At 44.9% G+C, this 27182-nt stretch overlaps 1 protein-coding gene across 1 annotated transcript in view; it reads left to right on the top strand.

Moving 5' to 3' along the window:
• The window catches only part of UBAC2 (UBA domain containing 2), a 188629-nt gene that overhangs the window by 131139 nt on the left and 30308 nt on the right, over positions 1-27182 (top strand). The window contains exon 7 of the mRNA XM_010368522.2: positions 7851-8096. Coding sequence (XP_010366824.1) covers positions 7851-8096 — 246 coding nt within the window. The remainder of the gene's footprint in view (positions 1-7850; positions 8097-27182) is intronic.

The following is a 27182-nucleotide window of genomic DNA, read 5'->3' as shown; positions in this document are numbered from 1 at the left end:
GGCCCCTCTGTTTGCTCTTTGGCTTCCCCAGCTCTGAGGGCCTGCAAGACCTCCTTGGTAGAGCTCCCCCAGCCCCCTGACACACAAATCCAAGTATATGGTCTTTTTCTAAAGCCTGCTTTTCACAGGGTCTATGGATTTCAACAAAACTCTCTCATTCAGAAGACCCAATGTAAAAAGGTTTATGAGATAATGAAAATTAGGTCAGCCATGGTGGCTCACACCTGTAACCCCAGCACTTTGGGAAGCCGAGATGGGAGGATCACTTGAAGCCAGGAGTTTGAGACCAGCCTGAGCAACATGGCGAAACCCCATCTCTAGGAAAAAAAAAAAGAGAGAGAGAGATAATAAAAATTAAAATTAAAAATAATGTGTAAATTTAAGGTAGTATTATAATAACTGATGCTCTCTCAAAGCTTTTGGCAGTAATTAAGTGAAATCTAATGTAATTATTTTTGTCCCATATTTCCATAGAATAGGGTTTTAAGCACTTTATATTTTACTCCTTTGTGAAAATCTCAAACATTGTGCAGTAGCACTTTATTTGACAACTTGAAGTCATGCTCGTGTGCCAGTGGCATGGACAAGTGAACTCTTTATCTTTTATCATATGGGAAAGTATAAACTTGGAACCAAAAAGAGTGCATAACTTTCCAATTTCCTTTAAAAGGATCTAAGATAATGTATTTATTTTTGTGGAGCATTTGTTAATTCACCATTCACCCCGGAAATACTTAGAGTACCATGTGCCAGACACTCTTCTAAGTGCAGAGGCCAAGTAGTGATCAAAAGCAACCCAAATCCTCCCCATTCGGAGTTTACATTTAGATAGATAGGATAGAAATGTAAGCAGATGAACACAAAAGCCCTACTTCCCTGCCGGAATTTGCAGTCTTATTTTTGTTTATTACTGGGGGGAGGATCCATATTCTTCACAGAAGGGTCCTGCTGAAATGGAATACATAGTTTTGTGAGTGTATACTCATGTCTCATTGTCATTGTGGGGACAGGGAAGGCATGGACAGGAGTGTGAAGATCTTTAACCTTCCTCAGTTTCTTAAGGTTGTCTGTGGCCTCACCCCATAAATTAAGAGCTTCTACCAAATTGTGAGCTCCTTAAATACTGACGAAAACTGCATTTTCGTTATATTTTTCTTAATTTATTTAAAAATATGATTTAAAAAAAATTAGCAACAGGGTCTTGCTCTGCCACCCAGGCTGGATGCAGTGGTGCAATCACAGCTAACTGCAGCCTCGAATTCTTGGGCTCAAGGGATCCTCCTATGTCAGCCTTCCAAGTATCTAGGACTACAGGCATGCACCACCATGCCCAGCTGATTCTTTTTATTTATCCTTATTTTTTTGTAGAGATGGGGTCTTGCTCTGTTGCCAAGGCTGGTCTTGAACTCCTGGCCTCTAGTGATCCTCCTCCTTCAGCCTCCTAACGTTTTGGGATTACAAGCGTGAGCACAGAAGAAACAACATTGTATTGTTGAGCTTTTAAGATATATAGGTGTAACATATGACAGAAGTAGCGCAGTGGATGGGAAGACATTACATGGAACTACAGTAAGTCTTAACCTTGTCAGTAGGTTCTTGGAAATTCTGACTTTAAGCAAAACATCATTCAAATAATGTCATTTCATTCAGCATCTTTTCATTATAGCATTGAGGAGACAAAATTATACTTTGTTTCAGTTAAATTTGGAGTTTCCAAGAACCTATCAGTGAGTTAAGGTGAGGACTTACTGTAGGGTCTTGCAAGCTTCTCCTGTTTTACATGAAGTAATTCAGTATTAACTCTAAATACATTATGCTCAATTTTGAATGCATATTATAATTTCTAGGGCAAATATGTGGGGAAAAATACAGTGATATATAGCTGAAAAAGACCAAAATACTAAATAATATTTCATAGTACAAAAGAACGTAGGAAAGGGGGAGTAAAGAGTAAAAAACAGATGAGACAGACAGAAACCAAATAGCAAAATCCAGCTATTCAATCAAATACATTAAGTATGAATAATAGCTAAACACTCCAATCAAGAGGTAGAGATTGTCAGACTAATTTAAAAGAAAAAAATTGCCATATGCTATCTACAAGACACACTTTAAATACAAAGTCACGAAAAAAGCCTGAAATTAAAAGGATGAAGATATATTATGGAAACAGCATAAAAAAAGCTGAAATGGCTGTATTAAGATCAGACAAAGTAGACTTCTCTATGAGTATTACTAAACACGCAGCAGAATACTTTGTTGTGACGAGAGGGTAGGTTGTGTTTGTGTGCCTAATAACAGCATCCACAAACAGGAACAGCTTCCAGATACATGAAGTTAAAATAGCTAATGGGAGCAATGAACAAATCAATCAAGTTGGATGCTTTGAGACCGAAAAATAAAAATGTTTAATTTTATACTTAATTCAAATCTCACAGCTCTAATTTGTCTTATATTTTTAATATTTTGTTATGTTTATAACATTTTGCTATTTTCTGCTGAAATCAGTGTAATGCTGATATATACCCCATTTTCTGTTTTATACCAGATCTTCAGAAAAGGGATTTCTACTTCCTTACCTCCAATTCATTAATGTTTTTTTTTCCATATTGATTCATATATCTCTCTTCATTAAAAATATGTATTTGTTACAAAGAATGCCACTCCCTACCCCCTACCGTGTCCCCCATCACCCCTCTACAGCAAAGGCTACTTTCTGTGATTCTGTAGTTACTGCAGACAGATGCGTGCACAAACAGCATAGACTATTATTTTGTTTGTTGAAATTTTGCAAGAAGATAAGCGCAACATGTGATACCTTTTATGTGTATTTTTCATTCCACTTTAAACACGTCAGTACACACACATGGAGTTCATCTGGATGGCTGTATAGTACTGTGTTGTATGAATAACCCACTCTTCAGCTGTTCCCCTCCTGGGGATGATTTGTTTCTGCTTCCTTTCTCTCTCATTCAGGGCTGCAGTGGAATGTGCCTCAAAGCACATGGCAGCTCTACTTGGTGTTGCCACATTGCTCCCCAGAGGCACCATAGCTTCACCTTCCCTTGGGACTGTGTAAGAGTTCTCAGTTCCCTCCATCCTTACCAAAACTCACACCTGGAATCCCAGCACTTAGGGAGGCAGAGGCAGGAGGATGCTTGAGCCCAGGAGTTCAAGACCTGCCTGGGACCGGGCTCGGTGGCTCAAGCCTGTAATCCCAGCACTTTGGGAGGCCGAGACGGGCGGATCACAAGGTCAGGAGATCGAGACCATCCTGGCTAACCCAGTGAAACCCCGTCTCTACTAAAAAAAAAAAAAAATACAAAAAACTAGCCGGGCGACGTGGCGGGCGCCTGTAGTCCCAGCTACTCGGGAGGCTGAGGCAGGAGAATGGCGTAAACCTGGGAGGCGGAGCTTGCAGTGAGCTGAGATCTGGCCACTGCACTCCAGCCCGGGCGACAGAGCAAGACTCCGTCTCAAAAAAAAAAAAAAAAAGACCTGCCTGGGCAACATGGCAAGACCCCATTCGCCACAAAATGGAAAAAAAAAAAAAGAGAGATAAAACTGGATGATAGAGGACCTTTACGTTTTTACCAGTTGTTGCTGTATTTAAGATTGCTCATTTTAGATTTCAGTCCCCTAAAAACAAGTGAGGATAAACGTCTTTTCATGAGTTTGTTAGCCATTTGAGTTTTCTCTTCCGAAATTACCTATTCATATGCTTTTAAAACTGGGCTTTTTCTTACACATTTTTAGGGTTTCTTGATACGTTCTGAATGCTGACTTGGTTAGCTCTATGAATTCTGAGTACCTTCTTCAGGCCTCTTACTTGTGTTTTCACTTCATTTATGGTAGCTTTTGGCATACTACAGCTTTTAAATGGTAAAGTAGACCAACTTGTGTTTTCTTTTCTAGTTTGTACCTTATGTTTCTTATTTTAAAATATTTTGCCACCCCAATGCCAAAAAGGTATTCCTTCTGTATTTTGTGCAGAAAGATTTACAATTTTATGAACTCTATTTGAGTCCTTATTCCATTGCAAGTTTATGTTTGGTGTCAGGAAGGGGCCCTGTTCTGTCTCTTCCTCGTGTATAGCCCATGTGCCCCTTCCCTCCCAATCTACCCATGTCTGCTGAATACCAGGTGCCCTTATGCTGAGGATCCTATTTCTAAGCTCTTGTTCTCTTGGTCTATTTAAGTAACCCTAGATAAAGACCACACTGTTTTAGGTAGCCCAACTTTATAGTATGTCTTGGAATCTGAAAGGACTTATGCTTCTTTAAAATTGCCTTGCCTTTTCTGGATTTTTTATTTCTTTTGTCTTTTAACTCTTAATTGTGATGTATAACACAAACTGTAACTGTCACGAAGCTGTGTAAATCACTATAAAGCAAATATATCCATAATCCACTATGCAGGTAGAGACCATGCCTGGCCAGCCCCGCAGCCCATGGTGCCCCCCTTCCTTCCCACCTCTCTCCTGTGACCCCTTTCCCCTTTTTTCTCCCTCCCTTCTGTGACTCCTCCTAGCACACACCATCATCATCTTTGCGCTTTGCTGTCTCGTTTTGCTGCTTAGTGTGTGGTTTAGGTTAATTCACTCACAGAAGTGGAATCATGTTTTCAGGCTTTGGGTCTGGCTTCTTTCTCCCAACATGGTGTTTTTAAAAAGCAAACCTTAAATATTCGGCATGAATTTGAGGACTGGCATTTACATTCCAACAAAACACCCTGTTAAGATTTTATTTTGAATGATATTTAATTTACATATTAATTTGATGAAAGTTGGTATCTTAACAGTTTTGCATCTTCCTATTCATGGAACTGGTATCTTTATTATCACTAGGGTTGGTTTTGAAAAAATATCCCTTACTATCTTTTTCATTTTTTCTGTGTATATATACACACAGACACACAGACACACACACACACACACACACACACACACACACACACACATATAAAATTCCCAAGTATCTTATCGTTTTTGTTGCTGTTATTTGCTAACAGTTTATTTTTTCTTTCCAAACAGTCTGTATTTTATCCCTGGTTGCTTTTCTTTTAAGGATTTCTTTCTTTTGTTTCACCACAGTGAATCTAGATGTAAATTTCATTTTAACATTATTTTAGGGACTCTTGCACTTTCATCCTGAGGATTTATATTCTTTCTTTATTCCAGAAAACTCTCAGCTGTTTATCTCTTTAAATATAATATCTGTATTCCCTCTGTTGGCTTCTTCTGGAACCCCTATGCTGACAGCCCCATGAGATGCACATAGTCTGTCTGTACAGAGGCCTTGGCCTTCCCTACCCACATGGACCCTCCTTGGTTCATGGCCTGTAGAGCTTTCCCTTCTCTCTGTGGAGGAGAGAAAGGGTACATGGAGCATGAGGAGGAACTGGGGTGCCTCTTACCCAGACTTAAGTAACCCTCCTTCCACAGGGCCTAGACCCTCTAGTCTAGGGGTATCTAGTCTTTTGACTCCTCTGTGACACATTGGAAGAAGAATTGTCTTGGGCCACACATAATATACACTAACACTGACGATAGCTGATGAGCTTTAAAAAAAAATTGCAAGAAAATCTCATAACTCTTTTTGGTTTTTTTTTTGTTTGTTTTTGTTTTTTGAGACAGAGTCTCGCTGTATCGCCCAGGCTGGAGTGTAGTGGCACAATCTCGACTCACTGTAACCTCCACCACCCTTCAAGCGATTCTTGTGCTTCAACCTCCTGAGTAGCTGGGACCGCAGGTGTGCACCACCACGCCCGGCTAATTTTTGTATTTTTAGTAGAGATGGGGTTTCACCGTGTTGGCCAGACTGGTCTCAAACTCCTGACCTCTTATGATCCACCCACCTTGGCCTCCCAAAGTGCAGGGATGACAGGTGTGAGCCACTGCTCCTGACCTTGTAATGTTTTAAGAAAGTTTACAAATTTGTGTTGGACCACATTGAAAGCTGTCCTAGGCCACATGTGGCCCATGGGCCTCAGGTTGAACAAGCTTGTTCCAGTCCCTGTGCTTGTCTGAGTCCCACAGGACTCTCTGCAGGCATTTGGACTTAGCTGCTTATATGCAGAGTGGTTTATAATCACTTGATAAGCTTTCTATTTTGTTACCGTGGTTCAGGATTACAGTTTCTAGTTTCACGGACCTTGGAGTTTGTTTCTGTCTTCATTTTCTTTGTTGTCTTGTACTATTTTTGAGAGAAGGGGCACAGGAATTATTTGAAACCAGAAGTTGTCCACCATTTACTCTTCAGCCCTCTACAGTTTGTCTTTGGTACCAAAACTGTTCTTGTAAACACCTTGTTTATCAAACACCTCCATTTGCGACATCCATCGGCTAGTTCTGTCTTACTTAGCAGCTGCATTCGATGTAGCTGACCATCCCTATCTTAAAACACTTCTTAGCTTGAACTCCTCTATTTCCTTTCTCTTCACTGGCAGCCCTGTCTCAGATTTCCTTACTGGCGTTTCCTACTCTGTCCGTCCATAGAATATTAGTGCACTACTGGGTTCAGTCCTTAGTCCTATTCTCTCTTCTACTGTATCTCCCCCACCCCCATTTTATCTCTTCTAGTCCCATTACCCTAAATGTCATATCATATCCAGTGACTCCGAAATCCTTATCTCCACCTTTTCCTTTAGTTCTAGAATTACATCGCCACCTGCCCACTCAGTGGCCCCCCAAGATATCTAATAGACATTCCCAAGCTCGGGCTGCCTGAAATGTTCTTTCCCCAGTTTGTCAAGTCATGGGCACCCCATCATCCTTAAGATCTTCACTCAAGTATCACTTTCTCCGAGGGCACCCCTGATTTCCCCTGCCGCCCCCAGAGTAGGTTCATGCCCCAAGTCACTTTATTTCCTTCCCAGTACTTGCCGGAAATAGTTTCACGTGTTGACTTGATTACTGCCTGTTCTCTACATTGACTGCTATAAGCCCTGTGAGAGTGGGGCCTTGCTTATCTTGTTCTCTGCTGTATTCTAAGTTCCCAGAACAGTGCCTGGTGTATAACACAGTCTCAAAGAATTCTTGCCAATTCATCAATTTAAATTTTATTATTAAAACATTGAAGTATACTTATATTAGAAAGTTGTCAAATATGTTCTAATTTGATCTTCTAATGCTAAGAATCAAATTCACATCAAGATTTTTTTTTGTTGTTAAACAAGGGAATAGCCATAGTCATTTTTAGCTAGAAAATCATAGGAAGCCTTGAGACTTCTGTAACCTTACATTATAAATGACCTTCAAGATGAAGACAGGGTTGGTTTATAAATGGAATTGTTCATTGCTAACTAATGTTGGTGAGGATTTTAAATATCTAGAAAAATCAGTACTTGAAAAACTGATTAAAACACTATGTGAATAAAAACCAAGATTTTAGATTGTGTTTATTCTCTGATAAATTGATCGTGTGACTGGGTCAGCTGAGACATGGCAGTTGTTTTCTGCTGGTGTCTCTGCGATGGCCATCTGCCAACAAAGGTAACCGCAGAGTCAGTACAGTGTGAAAGTGTTTCAATAATCAGATCTCTTACAGCTTTTTAGAAAATGAAGACAGTGTCTTGACAATCTTTTACCTGAACTTTGTATACTAAATAATTAGAATTTTGCTAGCTCTTCTAATTCAATAAAAAACAATTTTGTTTTACTGAGTAAATTCAATTTTGTGTTGATTTGAACTGCTTAGTGTTCTGTGGTAGAGGAATTTGCTTATTGCTTAACACTGCTATGACTAAGAAGAACACTATGTGCAGTGTTTGGAGGCTGCTGATTTTTGTGTCATGTACATTTTTAAAATGATACTACATTTAATCAATCACATTGGACGTTTTTCTTTTAGATGTCCGGTCTGTGCTACAACAGCAAAATGTTCCAGGTGCATCAGGTGCTCTGCATCCCCAGCTGGATGGCAAAATTCTTTTCTTGGACACTTGAACCCATCTTCTCTTCTTCAGAACCCACCAGCGAAGCCAGAATTGGGATGGGAGCCACGCTAGACATCCAGAGACAGCAGAGAATGGAGCTGCTGGACCGGCAGCTGATGTTCTCTCAGTTTGCACAAGGGAGGCGACAGAGACAGCAGCAGGTAAAAGTGATAATAATCACTAAAAATTTAGAAAATCTCAGTGGCCTCAGCAAATCTTTCCTCTGTGATTGCATGTGAGATAGAGACTACATTTTATTCCAGTGCCTTGCAAGCAGATTTTGACATTTCCAAAGAGAATGTAGGTCTCTGTTAGTGGCGATTCTTAGTTTTTTAAGAAGGTAAAAAATAAATTGTAGCTGAAAGATTGGTCAAACTGGACATTGTTTTTCCACCTATATTAGATAAGCATGACTTCTTAGAGAAACACCAACCTAGTTAACAAGATGTGCTATTTATCTGTTTTTATAATCTTGTAAAAGCCACAGTGTCTTCCTGTTAAAATGCTAATCATATGCCATGGAGTGAAGAACAAATGTAAAACTTCTTGATTTTCCTTAATTGAAATGAAGAGAATATGAAGGTAAGAAGATTTTCAATGGAACAACCAAGGAGTAGATTAAAAAAATGCTGTGTTTTCTCAACCTTGCTATCAATAATCAGAAACTATTGCACATTTGTCTACAAATACTGCATCCAAACAATCTGATACCACACTTGTCTTCCATGGGCAGCGAGGGAAGGAGGGTTAGTGCACATCAGGCTAAAACCTCAGGCCTGATCTTTCTAGGACACCTCTGTGAGCCAGCCTACAGGGCTCCCCATTTTTAGCCTCTACCTTCTTTACCCCTGGGGTAGTTGTAAACCATACAATTACCTCTGCCATCTCTCTGTCTCCCACTAGCATTGGATGCAAGAAGTAGGTCTGCAGATCTCACGATGGTTTGGAAAAGTGAAATCAGGTTTGAGGTCCTTAGAGTCTCTTTGGAGATGCAGGTCCCAGAGTTTATATCGGGATGGGAGGAAGGGGACACCTTATCAGGTGCAGAGTCTACAAGAGAAAGAGAGAAGCAGAAGTTGTTTCTTAAAGATGTGCTTGAATTTGAGTGACTCTGGAACATGCCATAAAGATGCTCATGATGTATTTAAAGCTGGAGGATGGACATCTCTGTCTTGGAGATGTGGAAGCTACATATATATGTAGGTGATGGAGTCACCTCTGTAGGGATGAGAGCTGAGAGCCGAAAGCAAAGAACTAATAAGTTCTGTAAGAGAAGAACTACATCCAAGGTGAACACAGGCTACAGATGAAGCCTTGTATTTAGCAGGAGGTAAATCCTGCAAGGAAACAGAGAAGAGCGAAAGGTATGAGAACTCAGAATGATCAAGGTCAGAAAAATTGAGCAGTGATTGAGTATAAAGGTAGAGGCACAGAGCTTATGAGGGGATGTTCTGATGTTTCTGGCCTAGATAATCTTGAAGATAGACGACTGATAGTTCCATTTCACCAATATCAAAAGAGCAGATTTGGGGGAAATATGTTGTCTGAAATACCTTGGGAATTCTGGGAGGAGATTCTCCATTGGAGAGCTTTGAATTCGTACTCATAAGCAAACCAGAGAAGCTGCATTTCTCAGATTGGCCTCCCCAGGAAGATTTTTATACAAGGAGTTTAAGAGAGAACACTGTCAGCATACAGTCACATCGTAGGATTAAGGCTTCAGTGTGTGAATTTGGGGCAGGGGTAAGGGGTGGGGGACAGTGTGTTCCATAACACTGCAGAGTGGAAAGGGCCCAGCATAGTCTCGGCGCTGCGTGACTGTTCTCCTTGCGGACGGTAGTTATCAGATGCATGCAGTCTCTGTAGATGCCACGTTGGATGCTGCGTAGTGGCAGGAGATAGGTCTGTCTGGGTGAGGGGACCGCACATTCCTCTGTGCCGCCACCGTGGCCGTCCATTCGTGTGCCAGCACTGGGTTATCTGGTGATGGAGCCACGGCCATTCTGCCCACCTTCCATTTGGTGCCTTTTCTGTGGTGGATGCCCGTGGTGGGCACTATCTGCAAAACACTTGATGCTGCTTTTCCTCTAGCTGGGTCCTCCTTGTGCCCTTCCTTCCAGTCCCCTGACCAACCAACCAGGTGATCTGCCATGCCCAGCAGATCCGCACGTGTGATTGCCTCAGGCCACTTCTCTTTCCACCCAGAGTTGATGACCAAATGTGCTGCCCGGGTTCTGCCTATAGGGGTTCCCCTGATCGTTGTCTTTCAAGATCAAGCCATCATGTAGCCATTTCTTTCAGCTGCCACTCATGTCCTGAGCCAGCCTATCCATTGGCTGTTTTCCCCTCTGTCACTTGGTCATGAGGGGCCCAACCGCTGTGGCAGTCGGTGTTAGCTGGGAAGAGGCTGTGGTGCAGCAGAGGTGGCTGCCAGGGTGGTCTGGCATGCCTGCTTCTGCAGCTCACCCATGCTCTGCAGCCCCACTCATGCTGAGCCCAGATGCCCATGTCCATCTGGTGATGGGTTTCTGTCGGCCCACCTGGCTTGGTAACGTGGTGGTCTCCACTGCTGACCACATGCTCACTTTACGGCCTACGGACAGGCACTTCGTGGTGCAGCAGTAGTTTATACAAGTGGGATTCTTGGCTGCGTGCGCACGCCCTCGCTCCAGGACCCTATGGACCCACATCGTGGTTCTCCTTTCCTGCCTTGCCGTAAACTCCACATGGTGTCTTTCCCCACCCCAGGTACTTGGAACATCATAGGATCTGCCAGCTTGCACCCAGGCCTCAGGGAATGAGACGGACCCAAATCCCTGCCCTGCTGGAGCGTGCATTCCCACCAGGCGCCTGTGAAGTGGCACAGGCCTTTATGGCTGTCCGTACTGCTGTCAGATTCTTCCACTTTCATAGGATGGTCTCACCAACAGGTCTGAAGTCCAGAGCAGGACACCAGCCCCTGGGCCTTTACCGGGCTTTTACGTTGAGTGGTCTGCTGGGCAGCACAGACCAGACTTGATTTTTTACTAAGCTTACTTCTAGGGTCCACACATGGGTACACCCAAAACTCAGCGCTTAGCCTCCTGCTGAACTTCTTCACTCAGCTGTGTCTCAGTTTTATTCACATAAGTATGATAAATCACCACGTAGAGAACTCTTGTTAAACCACCACTGGAAATTGTCTGTCATGTTTGTGTGCATGCACGAGTACTGTACAGGGTGCAGTTGTATCAGAATGTAATACCAGGGGAAAAGTTTATTTTGATTTTCAGTTACTTTTCAACAAATAAGTACTTAGTGCTTATTATATGCTAGGCCTAGGGCTGGACATTGAGGACACAGGTATAAGAAAGATAGCCCCAGTCCTTTTTCTTATGGAGCTTAGGTCCTGTCTCTCTTGCAGAATTAGCATGTTTCACTCTTTATCAGTCAAAAGACCACCACCATTTATTGTGCCAGTCCTATAGTAAGTACTCAGTATATGTTATCTCATTTATGCCCAGTGTGTGCCTAGAGAGATGCAGGTGTTCCCTCATGGCCCCGGAGGTTCAGGGGAGTGCTTGCTTGTCCAGGGGCAGCTGCTGATGGGGATCTGGGAGTGAGATCCAGCTGTGTCTGACTCTGAGATCTGTGTTTCTGATCCCTAACTCATATACCTCCCAATGTGAGAGCTCCTTGGTGATTTTTTTTTCCCCTTTTCACTTTGGCTGGCAGGAAACTCAGTGCCAGGCTTCAGGTTTAATTAGGGTTAAGTAAGAACTTTTGCTTCCATCTTCTTCTTTATGTTTCAAATATATGTTTTTGTTGTTTGCTCCTGTATCTTTTTTTGTAGGCAATCTCATACTGTGTATTTCATTTAAAATGCAGTTGTTATTTATTTAAAAACTGTTGATTTTTAGATGCTTTTCATAGAATCTGAGTTTATTTAGTCAGAATGTCATTTTTTTCAGTTACTAACTACCGTATGTTACACATGATCTGTCTGCAGTTTTTCATTTCAGGTATTCCAAAATAACACTCAAGTCTTGATTCAGTGTTGTATTTCTTTAGATTTCTCTTGCCTGCTTATGCCAGAGTTCATCCTGCCATCTGGCAGGTGCTTGCTGCCACCCCCTGCCACGTGCTCCTCATGTGACTCTGGGGGCCACAGACTGCTTGGGAAGCTCTCTGACCAATACTGGTGGCTTCTCTGTGGGCACAAAAGAAATGAAGAACATGTCCTTTCCCTCCGTGAGTTTGTGGCCAGCTTCAGGGAGCTCAGGCAGTTGTACTTGAAATAGATGAACATCCAAGAACAAGGAAATATTTACTGAAGCATCCATGCAGTGAAAAGCTGAGGAGAGAGCCACTGATGTGGACTGATGCTGCCAAAAAAGATTTCAGGAAGTAGAAGGACGGGTGGAATTTGGATGGGTGGAGAGGGTAAGGCACATCATTCCAGAGGAGAGGACCAGCAAGAGTGAGGCATGGAGGTGCTAATGAGACCCTAAAAAGGAGAGGCCTCCAGGAGCCCTGTGACTGACATGTGGGCAGATATGTAGTGAGAAATGGGGAATGAGCTAGTAACTCATAATGGAGGGAGGTAGTTTAAACCTGACGGTAGATTTCGGCTTGGACATTGGTTGTGAAAAATGGTTTATTCAGTAACAAAGATAGGACAGTTATCTCAGACAAATGTCATTTTATTGCAGTGTGTAAGATGGACGGGGGAGAGGGGAAACTCCAGAGGAGGAGACAAATAGAAGGAGGTTTCTAAAGCCCAGCTCTCAGAGGAGTGCCTTGGCGGGGCTGATGCTGAACTTTGGATTGAGCTCTTCTTCCTCTGTTCACTCCCTAAATAGGTTGTTTCCCAAGACTCAGTTCTCTGCCTACTGAGCTTTTCACGCTAGACACCTAAGGGGACCCACTCAGCCTCTGTCCTCACCACTTTGTTGAGCTCATGGCTCCTGTGAGTCCTTCAGGATCCAGAGAATGGACCTCCCTCTCTCCTGGGGCCCCAGACCAAAATATCCTACTGCCTATAAGACTTCTCCACTTCAGTGTCCCATCGGCTCTTGACAGGTACTGTTTCTTTTTTTTTTTTTTTTTTTTTGAGACAGAGTCTCGCTCTGTTGCCCAGGCCGGAGTGCAGTGGCACAATCTTGACTCACTGCAACCTCTGTCTCCTGGCTTCAAGCAATTCTCCTGCTTCAGCCTCCTGAGTAGCTGGGATTACAGGCGCTCGCCACCACGTCCGGCTAATTTTTGTATTTTTAGTAAAGATGGGGTTCACCATGTTGGCTAGGCTGGTCTTGAACTCCTGACCTCATGATCCACACACCTTGGCCTCCCAAAGTGCTGGGATTACAGGCGTGAGCCACCGTGCACAGCCGATGTACTATTTCTTTGCTAAATTCGTTTCCCTTTCTCACTCCCTACCTGAGGAACCATCATTTACCCGAAAGTCCAAACCTAGGGTTTCACCCCAGGGTTTCCGTCTTATGCATCCATGTCCTTCCTGCCCTCCCCACCAGTTCAGCCCCAAAGAGTCTCCCTCCTTGATGTAAGTCTGTCATTCATCTCCAGTGCTGTAGTTGAGGCCACTGGCGCCATTTGCCTGGATTTCTTCCCTTCCATCTCTGTCACCGACTGCCTCCCTCCTGAGCCTGCCCCACAGCCTCCACCAGTGATCTCTGTGAAAACACAAATCTAATTGTTTCACTCCAGCTATCATCCTTCAGGCCCTCTCCATAGCTTTCAGGGTGGTTCCAACACAAGGCTCCTGCCTGCTCTGTGGCCGCATCTCCTTTCTGCTGACACGTGGAAGCCCTTAGGCCAGCCATGCCGCTCTGGGTTACTCGCAGTTCACCGCTGCTTGTGTTGTTTCACGCAGTCTCACCTTTTCATATTCCCTTTTCTCTGCCCAGAATGAACTTCCCCCCACCCCTCCCACATACACATCTTTTTCCCTTGCCTAGCTCCTATTTCCTTGGCTTTCCTGACAAATATCGCCTCCTTGGGGAAGCCTTCCCCAGCTTCCTAGGGGGCTTCCAGGGCTCTCTCTACCCCTGTAGCCACTGTGTGTCTCTCGTGGCACCGCTAACCTGATGCTCACTGCTGATTTACTGCCCTGTCTCCCCCAGTGTGTCTCAGGAAGGAGCAGATTTGTTTTCTCCATATCTCCAGTATATGAATAATGCCTGGCAGTTGTTAGAAACTGTGGGAATTAATGAGCAAATATGAGCGTAATAAATAGATACAGAAAGACTTTAAGCAAACTGCATACAGATGAATAATCAGGGCTGGAAACATCTACAGAGGCCAGGCGCAGTGGTTCACACCTGTAATCTCAGCACTTTGGGAAGACAAGGTGGGCAGATTGCTTGAGCCCAGGGGTTTGAGACCAGCTTGGGCCACACAGTGAGACACCATCTCTATTTTAAAAAAAAAAGAACTACAGATATTCTGAGAGAACAGTAGAAAGTAAGACCCATGTTTAGAGAGTGCAAAGAGGGGGAAAAAAAAAGAACACCCAGGGTCCAAGGAGAAAACCAGTTCAGTGGCCAGGGAGCCTGTTTCAGGAAAGTAGGTGTTTCAGGAACGGATTCAGATGTTACTACCCCCACACCCTGAAAAAAAAAAGCCAGGTGGAGATGATGACTGGAAGAAGACCACTGGATTCAGCAGAATGAGTTCACTTTTGAAAAGGGTTTCGGTGGAGACATGGGGATGAGAAGTGCTGCATGAGCTGGAAGTGGGGGAGGGTCAGTATCACTCTGTTCTGACCGGCTGGCCTCGTTCTGGGACATCACTGTGGTCACGCTGGTACCAGTTGAAGTTACTTTCACTCTGGGAAAGTCAATATGATCTTATGCTCCTGAAGCATTTTTAGTCCATTGTGTGGCATATTCCCATTCCACAGCTCTGACGAACAGTAACCAGGGAGATGGCTCTGTACATCTCACTTCAACTGGGACATGAGACCTAGGTGCTGACGGGTGCAGGGTACAGTGGTCCCACACTCATCATTAAGCACAGGCATGTGATAACGTCATCAAGTGTGCTTTGACCTCTTACAGATCTTTCTGGACGTTTTCCGCCAGCACTGACTATCCAAAGGCCTTTGGAGGCTTGTCTCATGGGCCTGTGGCAGTGAAGATGGAGTGGGCTGCAGAGCGTTGGCTGAAGCCTGTGACGCCCACTTCTCATCTCCCTCCGCATCCACTGCTGTCCCGTTCTTTTGTAAACTCATGTTGGGACACTGTGCTGGACACACATAAGCTGCTCTCAGTAGTTCCTTGCCTGCTGACTCACTCCTCTCTCCCCGCATAACTGCCTTCTCCAAAGCAGGTGGCATCTCAGAGTCATTTTGCTACTTGCAGCTGCGATCGTCTTTCCACTGCCAGGGCCATTACATAACTTGTCATGGGTTTGTGTTTTATTCATCCCCAGTAGAACATGAGCTCTCGGAGGACAGGAGCTGTTGTACTTCTTTGTCTTTTGGCTCTAATGCAGTGTACTGCCCTGAGGGATTGAATAAGACACCGCCTGTACCTTCAAGAAGTTTGCAGCCAGCAAGGGGAAGACATGAGGCTGCACTAGGCACTAGGTTTCTATGGGAGTCTGTGCAGAGAGGAGAAAAAAGAACCCTGAGGTCTAAATGGTGGCCGTGGCCAGTTCTCCCTAAGGGACACAGTGGGGGTAATCTTGAGGCCAGCACTGGGGCAGGTGTTTCAGTCACAGGGGACCTTATGAAAAAAAACACATAGAGGCTCATAACAGCTGTGGGGACAGCAAGGAATTGCACTCGCCTGAGACTGAGGTTCCCATAAGAAAGAGGCGATGAAAGACATGGCTCAGAAGAGAGCAGAGGCCAGGACAGGGGTCTTCTACCAAACTAAGAATTGCTGTTGTGTTCATCCTGCCAGAAGTGGTGGGGTCAGTGAGGCCTTTCAAACAGGAGAGTAAGTTAGATTTGTTTTTAAGAAAGCTCACTTTATTCATAATATGAACATTGTTTGAAGGGATGATGCTAGGCTGGGCACAGTGACTCATGCCTGTAATCCCAGCACTTCGGGAGGCCAAGGCAGGAGGATAGCATGAGCTAGGAGTTTGAGACCAGCCTAGGCAACATAGTGAGACCTCTTCTCTACAAAAAAAAATTTTTAAATCAGCTGGGTGTGGTGGCATGTGCCTATAGTCCCAGCCACTCAGGAGGCTGAGATGGAATGATCACTTGATCCCTGAAGGTCAAGGTGCAGTGACGACTCAAAAAAAGAAAAGGTGACAGTAGAGGAAGAAGACCAGGTGGGAGACGATGGAAGTTCTGTGTGCTCATGATATTGGTGGTGATGAGTTAGAGCGTGCTTAGCTCATCACAGTGAAGGACCAGGGCAGGCTTTGCAGAGCCTCCTTGTCTTCAGACCTCCAGATCAATCACTGGAGTCTCCTATAGTAATGATCATCTGAGTGATGCCTGTGCGACCTGAGTCTCCACAGCTTCATGGTGCATGTCTCCCTCCCTTTGCTCACTGTAGCAAAGAAGCTCTGTGTGCTGGGATAAGAAAGATGTATCTGTTCTCTACCACTGGCCCCTGACACACAGCACCTAAAGCCGTTGGAATCTCCACAGTGAGTATAGGGTCCAGCCCTATGGGGCTTAGCGGGTATTCTCCCCGTGTGCGGAGACGAGAGATTGTAATAAATAAAGACACAAGACAGAGATAAAGAGAAAACAGCTGGGCCCCGGGGGACCACTACCATCAAGATGTGGAGACTGGTAGTGGCCGCGAACGGCTGGGCGCACTGATATTTATTGCATATAAGACAAGGGGCGCAGGGTAAGGAGGGTGAGTCTTCTAAGTGATTGACAAGGTGAAGCAAGTCACATCATCACAGGACAGGGGGCCCTTCCCTCTTAGGTAGCCGAAGCAGAGAGAGAGAAGGCAGAATACATCAGTGTTTTCTTCTATGCACTTATAAGAAAGATCAAAGACTAAGATTTTTACTATTTCTTCTACCGCTATCTACTACGATATTCAAAGAGGAACCAGGAATACGGGAGGAACACGAAAGTGGACAAGGGGCGCGACCTTTGAAGCACAGCACCACAGGGAGGGGTTTAGGCCTCCGGATGACTGCGGGCCGGCCTGGATAATATCCAGCCTCCCACAAGAAGCTGGTGGAGCAGAGTGTTCCCTGACTCCTCCAAGGATAGGAGACTCCCTTTCATGGTCTGCTAAGTAACGGGTATCTTCCCAGACACTGGCATTACCGCTTGACCAAGGAGCCCTCAAGCGGCCCTTATGTGGGCGTGACAGAGGGCTCACCTCTTGCCTTCTAGATCACTTCTCACAATGTCCCTTCAGCACCAGACCCTATGCCCACCGGTTATTCCTAGGTTATATTAGTAATGTAACAAAGAGTAATATTAAAAGCTAATGATTCATAATGTTTATGATGATTGATAATGTCCATGACCATCTCTATATCTAACTTGTATTATGACTATTCTTATTCTAACTCTTTTCTTTATTATACTGAAATAGTTTGTGCCTTCAGTCTCTTACCTCAGCACCTGGGTAATCCTTTGCGCACAGTGAGAAGTGTCTTTTCACATGGATGACTGATGTCCGGGCACTCCTGGGTGGCCTCAGATGGGGCCTGGTTACGAGGGGAACTAATAAGTGATTAGAGGGTTCAGACTTTCAGCCCCAGCCCCACCCCCAACCTGTGATTAGGGAGAGGGGTTGAGGGATTGAGTTAATCACCAATGGCCAGTGATATAATCAATTATATCTGCATAATGAAGCTTCCATAAAACCCCCAAAGGACAGGGTTTAGAGAACTTCCAGATTGCTGAATATGTGCTAGAGCAGGGTGCAGGGGGTGCCAGAGAGGGGCTGGGGCCACGCCCCATGCCTTGCCCTGTGCATCTGTTCCATCTGACTGTTCATCTGTATCCCTTGTAATGTCCTTTCTAATAAATGGGTAGTGTTTCTCTGAGATCTGTGAGCCGTCCTAGCAAAAGAGGAGTGGACCACGGGAACCCTCATTTATAGCACATTGATCAGAAGCTTAGGTTAGGGCTGGTGATTGCCACCTGAAGTAGGGGAGCAGTCTTGTGGGACTGGGCCCTTAACCTGTGGGCTCTGATGTTATCTCCTGGGAGATAGTGTGGGGATTGAATTAAGTTATAGGACACCCTGCTGGTGTCCACTGGAGCACTGCTTGGGGTATGGGGGAAGCCCCCCAGCACATCTGATGTCAGAATGTTGTATTGAGTGGTGTGTGAGTGTAGAAAGGAGGAAAACAGTGTTGTTTTTCTTCAGAGCCGTGCTTACGATAGAAAGCAGTGTAATATAATGAAAACAACAAGAATGGGCAGTTAGGAACTCAATCCTGGGTTGACAGGGACATCTGTACACAATCTGTAGAATACTGTTGTCACTGGGGATAAAAAAAAATTATACAAAATTACCTTTAAGTACCAGACGCTCTATCAGATATTTGTTATTATCATAGTATTGGGCATCTGTTTTTGTGGCTCTCAGAAAGTTTGAGAGAGTCCTGATTTAGGAGCCAACCTTGATAGTTACTATGCGTAAAAGCTTGTAACCTCTAGAGCAACGGTCAGCAGGTGATGGCCTGTGGACCAAACTACCTGTTTTTATATAATCTGAAGCTGGGAACCGTTTCTGAATTTTAAATGGTTATATAAGTAACTACATAATATCCTTGATCTCTTGCCTCTTTGTCTTCCAAATCTAAAATGTTTACTATGTGGCCCTTTACAGAAAAATGTTTGCCGGCCCCTGCTCTAGAAGGTTATATAGCCAGCAGCTTTCAAAGTAACCTTTTACCTGGAAATGTGAGTTCTCTCTTAGTTCTGGTCATCTGTTGTTTGTGGGAACCAGTCCTCTCTCAGTTGGCTGATGATGAGAATGCTGTTATATACCACAACACAAACTTGAGGATAAAGCTTTCCATATGACTTTTCTGTAAAAATTTCCATCTATTTTAGAAGCAGAGCTAAGGTGAAGCCCACTGTGGATGAATCCTGCTTGTTGGTACAAGCCAAGTGGAACATTTGGCAGCAAAGCCCTGGAGTCCTTGGTGGTCTTCTTTTAATTGCCTCCTCATCTCATTGGGCTGTCCAGTGTTAACTGGTTGGTTATCACCTCTGTGTTTCACCTGCAAGAAAAGAAGCTACCGACACACAGAGCAGCTCAACGTTATTCACACGTGCTTTCAGTTATTTTCGCAGCATTTGGTTACAGTGAGTTTAGCTGCACACCCTCCCTTAGTAACATTTTGTGGCTGTGAAAATTCTCTTTATCCTCCCCCAGCAACAGTCATTTGGTATCATCTGAGATGTGCATCGGGGGGGCAGAGCTGCCCTGTCAGTCATGAGGGTTCCTCTCATTAATCAAGTATTTTTAATTCTATAACTTTTTTTAGTGTTTTAAAAGTATTTTCTGGTCCTTGATGTATTTTTTAGCAGCCGATAGAATTCACATACTATATAACTCACCCCTTCGAAGTGTACAATTCAGTGGTTTTTAGTATTTTTTAGTTGTGCAAATACCATCACAATTTGAGAACTTTTTTCATCACCCCAAAAGAAACTGCGCCCCATTAGCAGTCATTCCCATCCGCCCAGTCCTAGGCAGCCACTCATCTACTTTCTGTCTCTGTAGACTTGCTTATTCTGGCCATTTTATAGAAATGGAAGCATATGTAGCTGATCTTTATGACTGGCTTCTTTCGCTGAGCTTCACGTTTCTGAGCTTGACGCGTATTGCAGCATGGTTGATTTTCCCTCTGTGGTTTACATAGCAAGATCTGCCTAGTAGAGCTTTATGTGTGCAAGTGCCACCCCACCAAATCAGTTTCTGTCACTGCCCCTTCATTGGTCCAGCTTCCTTAGGAAGCTTCCTGTTGCCTCTTGGCCTCACCAGTGCTACCATTTTCATTACCATCTATTCCGCAGAATACACTCAGTGCCAGGCTCTGGGGTGTCCCACGGTGACCAAGGCAGCACAATCCCTCCTCTCCCTGAGCTTAGAGTAGAAAGCGTCAGTTACAGTGAAATGTGATAGTCACTTTTCTGGGAGAAATGTGTAGCGCAGCCAGGAAGAGTCAAGAAATCGTGTCTGGAGGCAGCACCATCAGAAACTCTGTACCTCCATCTCCACCCCTGTGACAGGGGTCGGGGCATTGCACGTGTGTTGCAAAGGAGTCCACCAGGAATCCAAAGGGAGCGAATTCTCATGTCCCGAGCATCCTCAGAGACAGCAAGCTGACACGTGGCACCCTTCTCAGCACTTTTCCTTTTTGGCTATGCTCTTTCACTTTTTGGTGCAATTTGATTTGAAAACGATTCTTTTCGAGTTGCTGTGCTTCCTTGTCAACAAAGCAATCTAATCAGTTAGAGCTAGTTCTTTTATGACTTTCTTCTTTCAAGAGTTTATAAGTGTATAGCATCAGATGTGGAATAAGTTACCAGGGCTTAGTTGATAAAAATCTGCAAATTAAATGAAAATTACATGCAAGAACTCTATTTTCAGTGAAGTTAAAGCTACGTTGTTTATCTCAATCTGTACCTCCTTGCAGAAACTACTGTTATGTTTCCAGTGCTTTTGTAGTTGATCATACTGATCTTTTTGACAAAATTCAGAACAGGAAGATAGGATCAATCTTAAGTGTGATCCTTTTCCAAGACTGACTCATTAAGTGACCTTGAGAAAATCATTTCTATTTTCCATTCCGCCTTGGTGTCTTCATGAGAAAGAAGAGCGAGGTACAGTCTCATGATACTTCAGAAAACAAGCAAATGATGATGAGGTACTTGGCATTCTGAAGATGTAAAAGTTATCAACAATCCTAATTCTTTTCCTGGGTTTTCCTTTCATCACTTATTAATCACTTTTTGAAAGGATGAATGAATTTAGAGATGTACTCTGGAGCAGTATCTTGTTAAACCAGGGGAATATTAGAAAAATCCTCCTCATAATCATTCTGGGCAGTTTTTCCTCCCAAAAAAAAGCCGTCCTGATGGGTTTTCAAAACCAGAAAACACTCTTAATGAGGAACAGACCACTGGAGTACCCATGAGCATCTCAGAAAAACTCCTGGGGCCCTTGATTTCGTGCAACTCCTTAAGGGTTCAGAGCCAGCAGCCCATTGCTGTGGTTGACAGACATGGTTTTGTGGAGAAAGCAGCCAGAGGCCAGGAATTTTCTGTGTCGTGAGTCACAATCTCCCACCCAAGATTAGAGCACAGATTTAGTTAGCCATACTGAGATTTGGTAAAAGCATTCTGTCTAAGCGATGGAGACGTGTGCACGTGCACAGTGCCTGTTCACAGGGGATGCAGGCAGATCGTGGGTTTAGGATGGGGGAGGCCACTGCACCCCCCTTCACTCCTCTGCACCTGCTCCCTCACATGGACACTGTCCACAGCTGTGGCTCTCACAGGGCAGTTGCCCAAGGAGCTCATGTCTTATTGGAGATAGGGGATCGTACAGGTGACATTCATGAGCAGTGTGAGGAGGGTGACATGGGGGTATCAACCCAGCGTCTGCCCAGGAGCTCCTCCTGTAGCGGCTCTGGCGGGTGGTCTGAGGCTTCTTTTTGAGAGAGAACTGTTTGGCCTTCCAGATGTTCTTTAATATAATGATTGGGAAGAGGCAGCTCATAACTAGCTTAAGGCTATCTAGTCCAGCTTTCCATTTTACAGCTGGGGAAACCCAGATTCAGTGTTTTATTCTCTGTTCACTTGGCGGCTTGCCTGAGTTCTGTACAAGTTCAGCAGAGCGGGGGAACAGGAGGGTCTGGGTTGCTGAGAAGCCACTTACAGATGGGAAACAGGAGCTGGGCCCTATGCAGATGGAAGGGACCAGGGAGGGCACTTTAGGTGGCAGGGACAGTTTGAACCGACATAGTCTGCATCAAGTGGGCGACATGGGGTGGAAGGAGCATGCCAAGGAAAGGAGAGAAGTAATTTAGGATGGGGCTGGTTTGGGCAGACCTGCAAAACAGGACAGACTCAGACAGGATGCCCGAGGGTTTTCGGTTGAGGCAGTGTTGTTGTGAAAGGGCTTCTCGTGCACACTCACTGACCGTGGCATGTGGATTGGATTGGGGAAATCTTATTGGCAGTCATGTCATCCAAGAAATTGTTAGCATAATCTTGGAATGCAATAGCAAGGACCTACATGGGCAGATCCCCTCCCAGGGGAAAATCAGTAGTCCTTGAGCGCTGGCTAGGTTTGATGGACAGAGGAGAGCCGAGTCCAGACATGAGCTGGAAAGTGGACACACGCCTGCCACAGTGAAGGCAGATAGGCAAGTGCGGGAATGAGACTCAGGCGGTCACTGAAGACATGAAAATGGATGAACTCTCTGCGGAGGAAATGTAAAAAGAAGGGAAACCTTGAGTAATCCCCAGTCTCATTTTTAATTAGGAGTTTCACCTCTGTTTCTGTCAAAACATTTACTGTAACAAGTACCAGAACTAATTTTAATTTTCACTTTTACTTAATAATTTGTGTGTAGAACCAACGTTGGGAAGGAAAAAATGACCCCAAATTTGGCAGCCAAAGAAATGAAGAAAGGGAAAACGGAAGATACGATGCAGAAATGGGTAATCCACACTTTGAGAGATGCACTTCCATTCTTATGTCTTCAAAGCCGCTGTCTCAGTCCTCGCTGTGTGGTCCTTACCGTCACCAGCATTCAGTGCTTACAAGCATGTCACTCAGTCAAGGGAGTGAGGAAGCTGCAAGACAAGGCCTTGGCATGCTTTTCCTGCACTGATGTCCCTGACCTGCGGCCGGACTGTGGGCTGTGGAAGCCTGTGGTCCCCTCACGCCACCCTTGCACCACCACCTCCTCCTCACAGAGCAACCTTAGCGTTCTCATTCTCTACCAAAACCAAAACCAAAACCAAACCAAAACACAGGAAAAGGTTGGGATACCTCTGGTCCTGATGGTGCCTGGAGGAAAGATTCCCCTTGAGGAGTGATGGGTCAGTCACCTTTCAAAACAAGTGAGAGCCAGGGCTCCGGCCTGTGGTTCAGCCTGCAGTGTGTTTGGTGCCACACGCCCCCCGCAGCCACCCACAGTCTTGCTCCCCTCTGTGCAGGGGGCAGCGGCGGCACAGTCGCACTGGATGCCCTGGTGCATGGCTGAGCCATGTGCGTCCCATGGCTCTCTCTAGAGCCCTTTCCCTGCACCACCAAGGCCTCTGCAGATGGAACTGGCTGGGAGCCGTGCTTTGTTGAAACAAAGGGAAAACCTGTCTCTCTTGGGTTTGCAGCTGCTGTTGAAACCAGTTGAACCTGTTTTTAAAATTGTACCTATGTCACAGTAAGATCAGCTGCACTAGGTATGTCAGGCCTCTGAAAAGAAATGTCATTAAAGTAAACAAGCCTTGGGACACATGTGTCAGACTACACACGGTAGAAGCATCCCTTGCAGAGGCTGCTGGGTTGCATCCTAAGCTGGGCTGGAGCTTCCTGATGTGCTCTGTAGATGTCTTTGCACCTCTTGTCCTCACTGCCACCCCCAGTGAGTGCCTGGAACACTAGCCGTGGCCCTGACCCTTTTAGCCCCTGAATGGAATGCACAGGCAAGGCGTGTGTCCTTTGGGACTCCAGCCAACTAGAGCAAGACAGAGGAAGAAGAGACGGGGCAGAGGGCAGCCGATGGTTGGGGACGTCTGTCCTCCCAGCCAAAAGGTTCTCAGAACTGAGCAACAGGATGTATTGTGTCTCCTGATGGTATTGCCATGGAAACTGCCTTCTATTCTGCCTAGAAGAAATAGTGCTCTTTGAAGTATATCATCCATCAACACTGGTCACTGCAAGAAACCACAAAGGAAAAGTGAAACCGAGAGCTGCAAAACTAGTCTGGGACTTTGTTCAAGCGAACAAAGTTTATTATTTTTTCCAGTACCTACTGAGACTACCGCTAAGCAGCACAGAAAGATAAAATCCACTGTTTTTATAGCACGACACGAAGGTCACGGGTGGCACTTCACATAACAGGGTTAGATTCAGTCTTCTGAGTTTTCTAAGGTTCATGTTTTTAAGACTTTGCCAAGGAACCAAGGTTTTCAAATATGCAGCAGGGTTTCTTCTGGGCCTTGCGTTGCCCCATCTCTTATCCAGGCGGTGAATGTGTTGCTAGTTTGTGTGTGTGGTGCTGGTGGTGGGCTCTTTGGTTTTTCCCCGGTTTTGCCACAAAGCTTTTGCTGAGGACAGCAGCCTCTGTGGTGTCTTTCCCCTCCGTATTAGTTGTGCTCACTATTGTCGTCATGCACCACATAACAATATGTTTTGGTCCACGTCAGATCGCATGTATGACAGTGGTCCCATAAGATTATGATGCCATATTTTTGCTATGTCTTTTCTATGTTTAGATACACAACTACCATTTTGTGTTACGACTGCCTCCAGTATTCAGTACAGTGACTTGCTGTACAGGTTTGTAGCCTGGTCGCCATAGGCTACACCAAGCAGCCTTGGTGAGTAGTAGGCGATCCCATCTACGTTTCTGTAAGTGCACAGCAACAAAGTCACCCAACAGCACATTTCTCAGAATGAAGCCCTATTGTTAAGCGACACGTGACTGCAGTTCTAAGTCTAACAAGGTGCCTCTCGTTCAGTCCTGAAGTGCTTCTTGTTTAGTTTTTAATGTACATTTGTTTTGTTATCTCAGCCAAACTCTTTTCAGGGCCATAGGAAATTAGTCATTTCTCTGTGTCACAGCCTCCTTATCTGGCCCCAGGACAGCGCACTATGCACAGAAAGCAAATGAGCGAAACTAAGTGTAAGCATATTCATGCATCAAAAGCTGTAGCTTCCACAGAGCACAGGGAATTGCAAATAACTCTCTTCTATGAGGAGCTACCATTTGTGGTTTCACCACAGTTTCCCAGCGTTGCTTCTTTGTATCTCCTGGTTCTTGTGTTAGAAGAGGGTGCTATGTCCATGAAGAATGTAGGTATCAAGCATGTCCTTTGAGAGTCTCCTTGTTTTAACCCTTCTCACCCCTTCTACCCCACCTTCATTAGTAACCTACCACCTGGGTCTTCATGTCCCAACTAACTACAGTCTTGGCTAAGTAAACCCCGTACACCTTAACTCAGCGACGCGCCTCACTGTGCCTTTGTCCATTCAGCGATCCATTTTGCGACTGCTTCTTGAGCACTTGCATATGCCAGGTCGTACAGGAGGCCAGATCTACAGACAGGACAAGATGGAGAGTCACAGCCCCCATGGAGCTCATAGGCTATTATGAGATTCAAGCCAGTTAGCCTGCAAGTGAAATGGGATGTGCTGAGCACTGTAAGGGACGGTGAGGCATGAGAGCACACAGAAGAGTGTGGGGTGGTGAGAACAGGCTCCCCAGCAGGAGTAGAGAATGTGAGGGCGGGGTGGTGAGAAAGTGACTCCAGTGGCAGACAGGAGTCTGGTAAGCCCAGGTAAGAAATTTCCGTTAGATTCTGAAAGCAACAGGGATGCATTGAGTAGCATCAAAGGGGAGGATGTCTATAGTCATCCAAAAAGGCCCTTAACGTACTCTTCCTTTTTTTTCTAACTATTTATCTATGTGACTGGATTTGCTTCATGTACTTCAAAAGCCAGAGTAACAGAACAGAATCCAATGCAGAAGTAGATAGGAGAATCCAGCAACCTTCTAGTAAGTCAGACATTAAAGAGATTTGCAAAAATGGAAAACAGTTCCACTCTTCTCAGTAATTCTGTTTGGGAAAACGTGGTTATTTTTTATTTCAAAAATCTATGTTTATATTAGCAAGTAATAGGCTTGTGATTTTTTTTTTTTTTTTTTTTTTTTTTTTTTTTTTTTTTTTTTTTTTTGAGACGGGGTCTCGCTCTGTCGCCTGGGCTGGAGTGCAGTGGCTGTTCTCAGCTCATTGCAAGCTCCGCCTCCTGGGTTTATGCCATTCTCCTGCCTCAGCCTCCGAATAGCTGGGACTACAGGCGCCCGCCACCTCGCCCGGCTAGTTTTTTGTATTTTTTTAGTAGAGATGGGGTTTCACCGTGTTAGCCAGGATGGTCTCGATCTCCTGACCTCGTGATCCACCCATCTCGGCCTCCCAAAGTGCTGGGATTACAGGCTTGAGCCACCGCGCCCGGCCTTGATCGTTAATGAGTTATTAAATATTTTAAAATTAATAAAAGGGCAATGAGGATCCAGCAAAAGGTTTCTACGTAGAAGAGGGGCTTGACGAGATTTGTATATTAGGAACTAACTCTGGAGCCATCCCAGCCATGGACTGTGGTCCCACACGGGGCAGTGAGAGTGAGGGTGAAGACAGAGGCGGAGGAGTTGCAGTGGACAGAGTCTGGAGATCTGGCTTATGCAGTGGATGGATGTGGATGTCACGCCCCAAGACAGGGGACACAGCAAGAGATATAGGGTTGGAGATGAGTTTGTTTGGGATGTGTTCTATCTTAGGTGTCTCCATAACATTTAGATGAAAGTGTATCCAGGAGACAGTGGGTTACATGGCTCTGAGACACGGCTTTTGGGTTGGAGGTTCGAGTTTAGGAGTCTCTACCCCATGAAGCCCTAGGAATGGATGGGCACCCAGAACACAGAAGGAGGAGAGAAACACTTCCCACATGGAACCTTCAAGAACACCCGTGTCTGAAGGACAGGAGTGGGAGGAGGAGAATCTGAGTACACTGAGAAAGTATAGCCAGAGGGCTAGAAAGAAAGCGGGATGCCACAAAGCCAGGGGAAGAGAACGTCGAGGAAGAGTGGTCAGTAAGACCTGGTGCTGCCAGAAGTCAGGTCAGAGAGCGCTCAGGAGGATCCACTGGATCTAACAAAGGGTGCTTTGATAACCTGGAAGAAAAAGGAAAAACTGTTTCATTATTAGAATACCAGACTCTGAGCTTCTAAAAGGCAGGGAGGTTGTCTTAATTCTCTTTCTACCTTTGTTGCTGAAAGTATCACCAGGTACATTAGTAGATGTGAAAATTTTGTGATTTCACATTAACTCATTCAAGTAAAACAATGTAGTCTTTTTATGCCCTTGATCTCCATGGTAGGTCATCCCCATTGTCAGAGGCTCCTATTAAATCAACCTGTTTCCTAAATGTGTAGGTATTTCCTTATGGCCTGGGGTAGAGCTTCCCAGCCACTGTCCCATGGTCATACATTGGCTGAGATACTGGTCCCCTCCCCTCTTAGGGGCAACTGGAAAGGGCCTGAAGACACTGGGCCAGCTG

This window comes from Rhinopithecus roxellana, chromosome 18 (genome assembly GCF_007565055.1).
Source record: "Rhinopithecus roxellana isolate Shanxi Qingling chromosome 18, ASM756505v1, whole genome shotgun sequence".
Lineage (NCBI taxonomy): Eukaryota > Metazoa > Chordata > Mammalia > Primates > Cercopithecidae > Rhinopithecus > Rhinopithecus roxellana.
This window is presented reverse-complemented; position numbering and strand designations above follow the sequence as displayed.